The following is a 13,587-nucleotide window of genomic DNA, read 5'->3' as shown; positions in this document are numbered from 1 at the left end:
GGCCCCAACTGTCTGAAAGACTGATAGACCACTAAGGGTAGGCAAGTAATTTTCACTTGCATCAGCCTCTGACAGATTCCAATGTGCTGCCTCATGATTTAATGAACCCTTCAGGCTGTTAAAGGAATTATAGTTCCTTTGGCTTCAAACTGAGCTAGTAACAGACGGAACTCAGGCAGGTTGTAAACACTAGTCTTCATGTAGTCTAGGAGGTTTAGAGCATGCTTGTAAAAATTCCACATTTCAGTTTATTGCTGGCATAAGATAAATTGCATATGGTAGACCATACAACATTTTAAGGCCAAAAAATGTCTTTCCAGCTGGCATACAATTATAATCACACAGCTACAAAGTGTTCTTTATGTTTTAGGATGTCATCTTTTAGGTATTACATTCTGATATTATTCCACAGGTTTTGGAATGCCATGTTTGGAAACCAGAGATCACCATGCCCACATTTTTTTCAAGATTGGATATAGGCTCATTGAGTAAATGGCAGCTATAGAAATGTGGTCAGTGAGGCAGGCAGCTGTACAAGATGGATGTCAAGATGCAAATTATTAATGTTTGATTGAAGTCTTAGGCCCTTTTTACATGATGCAGACTCAGTCAGGAGTCCGCCTGCTCTGCGGGGAATCTGTCCACTGATCCCTGCAGAGCAGGTGGATGGCTTGTCTTTGTCTGCTCCGCTTATGCAGAGCAGACAGAGACACAGCCTGCTCTCCTCTATGGGCGGTCAGATGTAAATGGACCACCTGTCCGTTTACACCCAACTGCGATCTGATCCGATAGGCGGATGGGGGAACGGATCCTCCATCCATCTGGTTTTGGCAGATAGGATCAGATCTGATGCCGGCGGGTGTCAACAGACACATGTCCATTCACACCCGCAACTCCATAGAGAGCAATGGATGGTCTGATCGGATCCGCCTAAAAAACTGGCAGGCGTACCTGATTGGCCTGCCCATGTGAAGAAGGCCTTAATATGTTTTCTATTGTGTTTTTGTGCAAGTTTACACTTGATTTTAATAAACTCCAACAACCTCCCACAGGGACTTGTCTGCGCTGCTTGGTCGATGTTGTGCCAGTGAAGAACGAAGAGGGAGACGTCATTATGTTTATACTAAACTTTGAAGATCTGGCACTGCTTCTGGCAAGAAAGGCCAACAAAACACTACATCAGAGGTTGACACGAGCTGCCTTTAATTCAGGTGAGTGACTGTAGCATTTCCTACATGTTTTTTACCAGAAGTTTTCTGTCCACCTTTCCAATACATAAAATCTAAGTACTCCTACCCTAACTTTGTCCAGAAACGTTTAATGTATAAATATGGGAGTTGCTCTTGCGCTGTGTTAAAGAGAGATTACAGAAATAAAAACTGGCATTACCCCACCTTCACCACTACTATCACCACCATCATAAAATTTAGCAAAAGAAGTTTAGTCCCTATCAAAGTTCGTATTGCCTTGCATACCCAGACAATTCCCATTCCAGTGTCCTCTGCCAGTGTCTCCAGTCTCCAGGATATGTTTGTCCTGGCTCCAGGAATACAGAATAATGGACACTCTGGGTGCACTAAAATTAAAGTATATCTATAATCAAAATGTATAATCATATATTCCTTATTACATTGAATTTTAATTATTTATAGACTACTATAGGTAGTTTGTAAACTTGTTTTGTGAAGAATTTCACATATTCCTTGAATGCGGTGACACATATACACTATGCCCTGTTGATATGCACTGCTGTGTCACAAATTTCAGGGTAGAAAAAAAAGAAGAGAGGACGCACTGGCCTAGTGCATTTTCCAATGTATTTATTAGAGAAATGGTGATAAAAACATATAGATGTCTACTCACAAGCAGTGAAATAGTAAAAGCTCATAAGGCCTAGAGGCTCTGAAGAAGCTTGGTCCTTCAAAACGCGTTAGCCAGTTGGGTCCTAGATATTGCCCTTCCCTCGGTTAGAGATCGCGGTCATTCACGAGTGAATAGCCACATAGGTGGCCTGATGAGCTGTTACTATTGCACTGCTTGTGAGTAGACATCGCTGCGTTTTTATCACCATTTCTCTAATAAATACATTGGATAATGCACTAGTTTCTACAGTATGGTCAGGACAACCCCAGTCTTAGAGGGCAGCAAGGCCACTTAAGCATTATCTACTGTACAACTGGGTATCATTGACATCATAACCACTACATGGCCCATCCACTCATGCACAGGAGTTTGTTCTATTTTGTTGGACACATTTCACAGTGCCTGCCTTCTGAACTACAGAGGCAGTGAGAGGAGGAGTGTCAGGAGTCAGTACAGGGAATGTATCACATCCTTAGACTTCTAGTGTAAACCAAAGGAATGTGCAAAGGAGAAGCTACAAAACATAGAGGGAATTCAAGAAGTTGTGGAAAAAGACTGCCAGCAAAAAGGCAGCACTCCCAACATAAAAGGAGATTTTCCAAGTAAGCATACACTATATTGTCAAAAGTATTGGGACGCCTACCTTAACATGCACATGAACTTTAGTGGCATCCCACTCTTAGTCCGTAGGGTTCAATATTGAGTTGGCCCACCCTTTGCAGCTATAACAGCTTCAACTCTTCTGGGAAGGCTGTCCACAAGGTTTAGGAGTGTGTCTATGGGAATGTTTGCCCATTCTTCCAGAAGCGCATTTGTGAGGCCAGGCACTGATGTTGGACAAGAAGGCCTGGTTCGCAGTTTCCACTCAAATTCATCCCAAGAGTGTTCTATCAGTTCCTCCACCCCAAACTTGCTCATCCATGTCTTTATGGACCTTGCTTTGTGCACTGGTCTAAAGAATTTGGTGGAGGGGGGATTATGGTGTGGGGTCGTTTTTTAGGGGTTGGGCTTGGCCCCTTAGTTCCAGTGAAGGGAACTGTTAAGGTGTCAGCATACCAAGACATTTTGGACAATGTCATGCTTCAATCTTTGTGGGAACAGTTTGGAGATGGTCCCTTCCTGTTCCAACATGACTGCGCACCAGTGCACAAAGCAAGGTCCATAAAGACATTGATGAGCGAGTTTGGGGTAGAGGAACTTGACTGGCCTGCACAGAGCCCTGACCTCAACCCTACACCTTTGTGATGAATTAGAGTGGAGACTGCAAGCCAGGCCTTCTCGTCCAACATCAGTGCATGACCTCACAAATGCACTTCCCATAGACACACTCCTAAACCTTGTGGACAGCCTTCCCAGAAGAGTTAAAGCTTTTATAGCTGCAAAAGTTGGGCCAACTCAATATTGAACATGACGGACTAAGACTGGGGTGCCATTAAAGTTCATGTGTGTGTAAAGGCAGGTGTCCCAATATTTTTGACAATATAGTGTATATTGGGTTGTCAAAAATAACTATCATTTATTTTGCAAAGTTGATGTTAAAAAATAAAAGTGTATGCTGTGAATACAGATCTCTTTTAAAATGGAGGCAGCTGTTATTTTGTATGGCAGGGCCTAGGCAACACCTCTAGTTTTCCATTGCTTCCATTTTTATTTTTAAAAAATGACCATTTGTTTATAAGAAGAGTAGAAAACACACACTCTATAGTCATTGTTTCACTATGCTACAGTGCTTAAAGTCAGAAAAGATCTTCAAACATTCCAACAATTATGCACTTTCCGAGACCTCCCACTTTGACGCTTGCAGTACTTAAAGTGTATTTAAACCCAAGGTCAAAAATGTAATATATTGCAGCTTACTAGTCAATGGTTTGGTGGATGTATTTGTTTTAATTTTTTCAAGTTTCTTTTGCTTTATTTTCACCGAGTGGTCCTGCACACTTCCTGTTCCTGGGTGGTTATGTCACTCTTTCGCTGTATCTATGGAGGGAACAATAGTTGTCACTCTAGGGCTACTCTCCTAATTTGGGCTACAAACATGTCCATGTCTCTCAATCTCAATTACATGCTTCTCCATCAGCATCTCCCTACACATGCGGATATGGCAATTCTCCCCAAACGCACCACTTTTGCATTTGGCCCCATGCACACAGACATTTAGCAGCTCCTGTGTGCTGAAGTGTAAAATTCCTGGATGCAGAAGCACATGCCGCTCTACGGACCCATACTCGAATAAGCACTGATTGCTTCTTCATTGACATTCACCTGCGCGTGTGCATGTGGTGTTTAACGCAAACTTTCACATACACAGGAAAAGGCTGATGCAGAAGCAATCAGCGATTACCCAAGTACAACGGCTTACAGCCATTCACTTGTATTGGCGGATCCCCCGATGCAAGAAAGTGCCAGGGATTTTACACCTCAGGACACAGAAGTTGTAAAACATCTGTGTGCCTGAGGCATAAGCCTCTCCACCTATCAGACCACCTTCTGTTATACTTCTGGATATCACTGTGGGTGCAGAAACCTGTCTTGTCATGACATACATGAGGGACAGGTGTGGAACTGCAGTTCTAACACAACATTGACATGCCAATTTAGACAGGTGTCCCAACTGATGCCATTAATAACCAGTTGCCGACAGCTCAGCGCAGTTTTACTGTGGCAGGCTGGCTCGGCTGCGCGACACGTCATAGGGGTATGTTCCGGCGTGCTCCCGCCCCCACTAGGCAGCGGGGATGCCGATACATGGGACTGGCGGCTGCGATTGCCGCCAGGCACCCGCAGTCGCTCCCCGCTGAGAGAGAAGGACGGTCAGCTGTTTTAAACACAGATGACCGTTGTTCTCTCTGAAATGATCACAGAGCGCCTGTGATCCTTCTATATAGGATCACAGGTCTCTATGATAATTTCACAAGTCCATCCCCCCACAGTTAGAAAGCACTCTCCTAGGCTCACAATTAACCCTTTGATCACCCCTAGGTTAACCCCTTCCCTGCCAGTGTCAATATTACAGTAACGGTGCAAAAGGGTCAAAAATGTCAGTTAGGTGTCTGATCTGTCCAACGCTAAAAATCGCAGATCGCCGCCATTACTAGTAAAAAAATATAGTAATAATAAATAAGTAAATAAAAATGACATAAATCTTTCCCCTAGTTTGTAGATGCAATAACTTTTGCGCAAACCAATCAAAATGCGCTTATTGCAATTTTTTTTTACCACAAATATGAAGCAGAATACAAATTGGCCTGAAAGGATGAAAAATTTTGATTTTTAAATTTCTTTTTTTTGGGAATGTTATACTGTATAGCAGAATGTGAAAAATATTGTTGGTTTTTTTTCCAGAATTGTCGCTATAACACAAAAAATTAAAATCGCAGAGGTGATCAAATACCACCAAAAGAAAGCTCCATTTGTGGGAAAAAAAGGACATCAATTTTTTTTTTTTTTGGTAGTGTCAAACAACTGTGCAATTTTCAACTAAAGTAATGCAGTGCCAAATTTGCAAAAAATTGCCTGGTCATTAAGGGGGCAAATCCTTCCGGTCCAGAACTGGTTAATGAATAGCTAGTATACTGTCTTTCCTACAAAAATTTGATTTAATAATATTCAGAAATGTGTTGCTTGCTGTGGGCAATACACTCAGTTGTTTTGTAGCATGTGATAAATAATATTGCAATCTCACACCTCCCAACTGTTTGAGATGGGAACAAGGGACACTTGTTAGCAAAAGTATGTAGACATTGGACACACCCCCTGTCACGCCCCCTTAAAACAGAAATCTAAATAAATAAAAAGAATATTTGAACCACAAGTGATTTTTTTTAGCACTACAATTCCATTACACTGGCTTTTGGAATTTACAAATGCAGACATTTAGAAATTGGATGAAAGATTTAGCAAAAGGAAACACTTTTTGAAAGATAAAAAGTGCATTATATATACAGCTTTATAGATCAGACTAAAATGAGGGACAAATGAGGAGGAAAGAGGGACAGAGGGACTTTGTTCCAAATCAGAGACAGTCCCTCGAAATCAGGGACAGTTGGGAGCTATGCAATGTGTCTGGGCATTGTCTCATCAGATTTTGAAAATCTACCACCTGGATATCTGTGCATTCTGAAATGATGGCTTACTGTTTATGTTGCCACTTATAGCTCTTTCTGTTCTATTTCAAACAGGAACATTGAAAGTGAAGTAAGGGGAATTTGTGTTGTTTTGATGAAAAAGAAATAAGTGTCTTCCTGCATTATTGTTATTGCTGTAGAAAGCCTATGGCCAACAGCTAGATATAAAGCACTAACACAGTGACACCTTCAGGCTATAAATAATAGTACAGTACTTTAAAGGATTGAATGGCACATCACTTGAAAATATTGGCCTTCCTGATCTATTTTAAGGACTATATGGATTCATCTATTAGAAAAAAGGGCTGAAAAACATCGGCATTTCTCATATCAGTTGACTGGCTCTATTGTAGTTTGTACTGAAAAAAATAGATTTGCTGGTGAACATCACAGACTGTGTGCTTTTTTTTATAAAGTAGAAATATCTTTAATCATAATAAGACATGTCTTCTCCCAATATGGCAATATTGTTGCCCTGTTGTCACATTTGCAGTGTTTTTGCACGAAGCTTCTCGCTCTCAATACTGTGGCCCTGTCCTATAATAGTAAAATTCACCCATAAACTGTATGTGGCAGAACCACAGCTTGCTTACAGGGCTGGCCTTTCTACTCCCAATCAGAATCTAACTGTAAATGGGACTAAAAAAAGCTAATAAAAATAAATATTTAGGCAATTATATTAGTGATTTTTTTTCTTTGTAAAGTACTTATTTAGATTTTCAAAACAGAACATAAAAAACTCCAGAATCGACCACACGGGCTGAAAAAATTTCCACAGAATAGCAAATATTTCTTATCGCTAGAAAGAACACTAACATTGTAACATTCAATCAGACAAGCGGGAAGGCCAGTACTGATACACAGATATGTGGGCCAGCAAATTCTCAGAAAATTGTTCCCTTAAAAGTTTGCAACCGGGGAGGGTATAGGAAACCCTAAAGAAGAGAGAGAAAGTGGAAAAGAAGAAAATAGAGGGGTAATGGGGGCAGGTAAAATCGCAGGACTGTCTCTGGCTTCATGTACACTAGCCTACACTGGCAGACTCCTAAACTTGAGTTTAGAAACTTTTGGCGTTTTTTTGCCAAAGCTCCTAAAGTCATCTCCATAAAAGCCTATGTGTCAATGTACACATAGTCTTTAAGAAGAGTTTAGGAGCTGCCGCGTTTAGGTGAGCTTCAACCTCCCTCTCCTGAACACAAAAGAATCACGTTCGGGATAGGAATGGTTTGCCGTGTTTTTGCCTCGATTATTCAGTGTTTTCCTGCTGCTGCGGTAAATGTAGACCAGTGTACACGAAGCCTAAATCATCTGTTACAAACGTCCAGTGCAGTGATGGAAATAAACACTTAATCCAAGGTTCCTAGATTTTGAGGAACTTGAAGTGGGAGTCCTTTAACCACTTCAATACAGGGACCTTTCACCCCCTTCATGCCCAGGCCAATTTTCAGCTTTCAGCGCTTTCACACTTTAAATGACAAATTGCGCAGTCATGCTACACTGTACCCATATGAAATTTTTATCATTTTTTCCCACAAATAGAGATTTCTTTTGGTGGTATTTAATCACTGCTGGGTTTTTTATTTCTTAAAAAAAAAAAAAAGAAAAAAGACAGAAAATTTTGAAAAAAAAAAGTTTTTCTTATTTTCTGTGAGTAAATTTTGAAAATAACGGAAAATTGATATCAAATACTTACCGTAATTTTCCTTTCCTGATGGACTCCATGGCAGCATACGTTCGGGTAGGCCCCGCCTCCTCTCCTACCTCATAGGACCCCACTCCCATAAATCTTTGCTCCCTTTCAGCATCAGTGTTCTGTAACTAGCCTACTCAGGAATTGGGAGGGGATTCCTGCTGCCATGGAGTCCATCAGGAAAGGAAAATTACGGTAAGTATTTGATATAAATTTTCCGTTTTCCTGACAGACTCCATGGCAGCATACGTTCGGGAAATAACTCGCTATACACTCCCGGGTGGGAAGATGCTGAACAAAGAAAAAACTTTAATTGGCACTGTCAACTGACAAAACTTGAACGCCAAAGTTAACTGAAGATAAAGCAGCAGGTTCAACACAGTAATGTGTAAGAAAGGTATTCACAGATGACCAAGCGGCCGCTTTGCAGATCACGTCAGGCGCGACGTGTTTAGAAACTGCCCAGGACGTAGCAATGCTTCTGGTAGAATGAGCCGTAATCGCCTCTGGAGGAGCCAAGCCTTTTGCTCTATATGCCCATTGTATAGCCTGAACAATCCATGCAGCCACTGCTCTCGAAGAAGCACGCATTCCTTTCTTATTCCCATGGAGAAGAACAAATAGGAAATCTGATTGACGGAATGAGGATGTGGCCTTTAAGTATTGACTCAGAGTGTCGCCCACGTCTAGAGGATGGACTAAGGACTCCTCATCTGTTCTGAAGGTGGGAAGAACTATCTCAGAATTTTTGTGGAAGACAGATGTTACCTTAGGATTTGACCCTAGCATAGGGATTAGGACCACTCTGTCCTGAAAGAAGGTCAGAAAAGGCTCTTTGCAACCCAGATTGTGTATCTCTGAGACCCTCTTAGCAGAGGTGATAGCCACCAGAAATACCGTCTTCAGCGTAAGCTCCTTGATGGACATGGAAGCAACATCTTTCGAAGCAAAGAAGTCCAAAACCAACGGAAGATTCCATTTCGGGAATCTTGGCTTTCTCTGCGGCCTTAGCCTGACTGCACCCTTAAAAAACTGTTGGATCAGTTGATGTCTTGCCCACTGAATTCCGGTGAAAGCAGAGATGGCAGAAACTTTTACCCGGAGAGAACTAACCGAGAGGGATAGATCCAAACCGGACTGCAGGAAACTCAAGATTTGCTGAATAGTAGGAGCGCCTGCTGGACCCAAACTCTGGGCTTGATGACTCATAAACCTTGCCCAGATCCTCTCATAAACCCTGTTGGTGCTGGCTCTTCTTGAACTTATAAGAGTGGGAATCACCTCTTCTGGACATCCAAGGGCCTCCAACCTCCCCCTCTCAAGAACCAGGCCTTGAGGTGTAGACGCGCAGGGCATGGATGAAGAGTAGGACCCTGCGATAGAAGGTCTGGCCTGAGAGGTAGAGGGATCGGATCCCTGAAGCTGAGAAGGGACAGCAGAGGAAACCAAGGCCTGTTGGGCCAGAAGGGAACTATTGCTATAACCTCCACTTCCTCCATCTTCAGTCTCCGAAGGAATTGGAGTACTATTGGCACCGGAGGAAAGGCATAGGCAGACTGGAAGTTCCATCTGTCTGTGAAGGCATCCGCTCTGAAGGCTCGAGGATCCCTGAACCTCGTATAATACTTCCGAAGTTTCTTGTTGTGTTGGACTCGCAAAGAGATCCACCTCCGGTGAGATTCCCAGAGACAGAACCCAATTGAACACCTCCTGATGGAGGGACCATTCGTTGTTCTCCAATTGAAATCTGGACAGGAAGTCTGCTTCCGTATTCAACACTCCTGGCAAAAAGACCGCCGAGAGATTGGCCAGATGTTGCTGGGCCCAGGACATAATTGGTTCTGTTTCGTGGAGTAGAGACATGCTGCGGGTTCCACCTTGCCTCTTGATGTATGCCACTGCCGTGGTGTTGTCCATCCTGAGTAACACTGAGGCTCCCTGAGTCAGATGGTGAAAAGCCTGAAGGGCTTTGAAGGCGGCTCGTAGCTCTAGGATGTTGGATACCACTCCGTGACTGGGGAAATTCCACCTGCCTTGAGCCACTTCTGACAGGCAGTGGGCTCCCCAACCGGTACTGCTGGCATCGGAGTTTATCGTCACCCAGGAAATTGGAGCAATTGAGTGGCAGTTGGTTAGATTCGCACGGCGTAACCACCACGGAAGGCACCCCTTCATGAATGGTGTTAGGTAAATGACTTGTGACAAGTTCTCTGTTGTCCATTGATGGAGAAACCCTTTCTGGAAGGGTCTCAGCTTCCACAGAGCCCACTTCACCATGGGCGAGGTAGCCAATAGAGTCCCTACCACCTTTAGACACTGACGAGCAGTGAGATGGGAGGCAGCCAGAGCAAGAGCCACCCTGCTCTGGACTACTGGAATTTTGTCCTCGGGCAGAGATATGGTGCAATTCACCGTGTTGAACAGTGCTCCGAGAAATACCAGGGACTGTGTGGGCACCAGATAAGGATCACCTGCTCCAGATGTATCAGTAGCTGGGACCTGTCCTGGGGCAGAAGAAGAAGATCGTCCAGGTAATGATGTAATCTGATACCTCTGGTTCTGATGAGAGCCACAATTGCCAACAACGTCTTGGAGAAGGTGCGAGGCGAAGTCGAGAGCCCGAAGGGAAGACATGTAAATTGCATGTGGACATGATTGACAGCAAACCTGAGAAACTGATGGTATTCTCTTACCACAGGAACGTGGAAGTACGCATCCTTTAGGTCTATTGATGCCAACCAATCCCCTGGAAGGACCGAATGTTGTATTGTGACTAGGGACTCCATTTTGAATCTCTCCCGATGGATAGATCTGTTGAGATATGTGAGATCTATTACCGGGCGCCATGTGCCATTCTTTTTCTGGACGAGGAAGAGAGGTGAATAGACTCCCTGACCTCTTTCTGCTTCGGGAACTGGCACGACAGCTCGCTGATCCAGTAGGGTATCCACATAACTGAGAAGAACCTTCTTCTTTTCTGCTGCAGGAGGGAGGGAAGTTGCAGCATAACTCGGGCCAAGAGGCGAATGGTGTCTAGAGATGCCTCCCCCAAGAAGCCCGCGGCCATCTTCAGCTCCTGAATCGGGGAGCTCCGAAGAACTTCCTCCGAATCTCCTCCAAGAGTTTCCTCAAGGGCGTTGACCCAAACTTCCATTGCTTTAGAAATTGTAGCCGAGGCCAAAGCTGGCTTACAGGCCATACCGGCTGAAAGATATGCCCGTTTAAGGTCAGAATCAATCCTCCTATCCAAAGGATCCCTAAATGATGCTGTATCTTCCATTGGAAGAGGGACGTGCTTCGCAAGACGCATCACTGCGGCATCCACACTGGGGGAAGACTCCAGATATTTCACCTCTTCCTGTTTAAAAGGATACATCTTTGTCATTTTAGTGGTCATGGAATTTTTCCTCTCCACTTTGTTCCACTCTTCAGAGATTATGTCTCCCAGCTCCCCTAAAAATGGAAAGTTTAACCGCTCCTTGCACAACTGCTTGAAATATTTCTTCTGCTTTGGAGAAGAGACAGCAGGATCTTCCCACTCAAGGGCCTCTCTAACCGCCTTAACTAACGGGGAAACGAGGCTGAACTCAAATCCAGAACCGGAGTCATCTGAATCGGATTCGGAATCTGACGGAAGGATAGAAGGATGGCTGGGCTGGGAAGACTCAAATGGATCTTGAAGCAAAAGATCTCTATCAGGGGAGCGGGACGGCCCTGCAGGAGCATTTGACTTGTGCAAATCAGCGAGAGAGTCCTTGAGAACTCTGCGCACCACCTCCTCAATATGTTGGTCTGATTTTTCCCTTTTACCCGTAGCTTGGGCATAACAGGTTTTACATAGGGAGGAACCTTCCGGTATCAAAGTGCGGCATCCCCAGCATTTTTTCCCATGCTGGCGTTCCACTTGGCCATAATGTGTGGAAGACTGGCCATCGCATCCCCTACTATGGGGGGAGCTGCGTTTAGACTTAGATGAGGAGCGCCGGTGCTGCGGTTTTGTATGTCTGTCTTCGCTGCGTGCGCTGGGCTGTTGATCAGGCCTAAAAGAGCTGGAGACAGACACATACAGCAGAGCATAAGAAACATGAAAAAGACACTCAGATCAATCTAGCTACAGGTTCCAGCACATACCTTGGAAGAGCAGGCTGGCCACTAGGGGGCGGCGATGAGGTGTCCATAGCTTAAGCAGACCTTGTACTGTAAACTAGCTGGAGGAAGGACAAAGACTATCAGTCCCATGCCACACTAAACAGACCCCAGGATAGGAAGATTCTTACCTCAGTAAAGTAGACCAGAGTCTGGGGGAGGCTACCGATCTGCCGACCTTCCCACCAGCTCTGGTCAATTAGTCGGTTTAAATATGCCGCTCCGAGGCGATCCCGAGGTACTGCGCAGGCGCACGTGACGTCAGACATTGCGTCTGCGCATGCGCGACGAAAGGACCTATCTGGCGAACACTGCGCATGCGCAGAGGTGCCGGACAACCCGGAAGCGGCGGACGCGATCGCGACCACGGCCGTGAAGACCGGAACCGACATGGAAACTAGGAAACCGGCAAGCTAACAGGTGTGAGACCCTATTAGACCCTATCACAATGGCACTACTGGTACACTACAGAAAAAAACATAGACATGACAAAGCGCTAGCAGGCAGTACAAAAACCACACAGATAGACGAAAAAGATAAGAAACTTGGTCCCATATCAGGGCTTACCACCCTGCCGACAGCATAATCGAGTCCAGGAGACGCAGCACCGTCTTATATCTTCAGGCAAAAAAGGGCCACCCGCAGCAGCAGGGCTCTCTCGGCCAGACCACAGAGCTCCTGCAAAGGGTCTCTTCCATTGCCCCCTCCATACCCCGCTAAGAGCCAGGGCTTATCGGAGACTCCATGACTCAATTTGCCACCGTTTCATATAGGACCGAAGAAAGTAGGAACATAAAACTATATGTATGAGGAGGACGAAAAAAGAACACTAATGCTGAAAGGGAGCAAAGATTTATGGGAGTGGGGTCCTATGAGGTAGGAGAGGAGGCGGGGCCTACCCGAACATATACTACCATGGAGTCTGTCAGGAAAAGTAATTTTTCTCCTTCACTGATGTGCGCTGATGAGGCGGCACTGATGGGCAGTGGTGAGGTGGCACTTATGAGGAGGTACTAATATACCGCACTGATGGGCACTGATAGGCGGCACTGATGAGCACTGATAGACGGCACTCATGGGCACTGAAAGGTGGCACTGATGGGCACTGAGAGGTGGCACTGATGGACACTGAGAGGCGTCACTGATGGGCGGCACTGATGGATGGCACTGATGGGCACTGACGGGTGGCACTGATGGACGGCACTGATGGGCAGTACAGATGAGCAGGCACTGATGGGCAGGCACTGACTGGCAGAACTATGGGCACTGATGGTGGGCACTGATGGGCATTGGTTGGGGAGACTTATGAGCAAGTTTTTTTACTTAACAGTAATCAGGACACTGATGATCAGTGCCCTGATTACCTTTCCTAGGCTCCCCTTTGAGGAGGAGCCGCTGACCAGCTCTTCTCGCCACACACTCTGACAGTGTGAGGCGAGCCGATAAACGGCACTTCCTCATTTACATGTGACCGGCTGTGATTGGACATAGCCGATCACATGGGTAAAGAGCCATGTCATTGGCTCTTTACCAAGATCAGGGTCATGCCGTGTCCTAGCAACAAGGAGCAGCCATGATCGCAGCACTGCGTGCCCCCGCAGGTGAGCGAGAGAGGCAGTTCTGGTGCGCCGTCATATGACGGCATCCCAGAACGAGAGCCACACTGCTCCGCCGTCATTGGACAGTGGGTGGGTGGCAAGTGGTTAAAATGTTAGACATCTGTTCATTAATCATTAGGGCAGTCATACAGTCTTTCACTCCTTG

At 45.1% G+C, this 13,587-nt stretch overlaps 1 protein-coding gene across 2 annotated transcripts in view; it reads left to right on the top strand.

The window, feature by feature from the left end:
* The window catches only part of KCNH6 (potassium voltage-gated channel subfamily H member 6), a 352,494-nt gene that overhangs the window by 223,757 nt on the left and 115,150 nt on the right, over positions 1-13,587 (top strand). For both annotated transcript variants that reach the window (XM_082271267.1, XM_082271266.1), the window contains exon 3: positions 1,053-1,211. In XM_082271267.1, the coding sequence (XP_082127393.1) occupies positions 1,053-1,211 (159 nt within the window). The remainder of the gene's footprint in view (positions 1-1,052; positions 1,212-13,587) is intronic.

The sequence above is a fragment of the Pelophylax lessonae genome (assembly GCF_965119305.1).
Source record: "Pelophylax lessonae genome assembly, chromosome: 11".
In the NCBI taxonomy this organism is placed as follows: Eukaryota; Metazoa; Chordata; class Amphibia; order Anura; family Ranidae; genus Pelophylax; species Pelophylax lessonae.
This window is presented reverse-complemented; position numbering and strand designations above follow the sequence as displayed.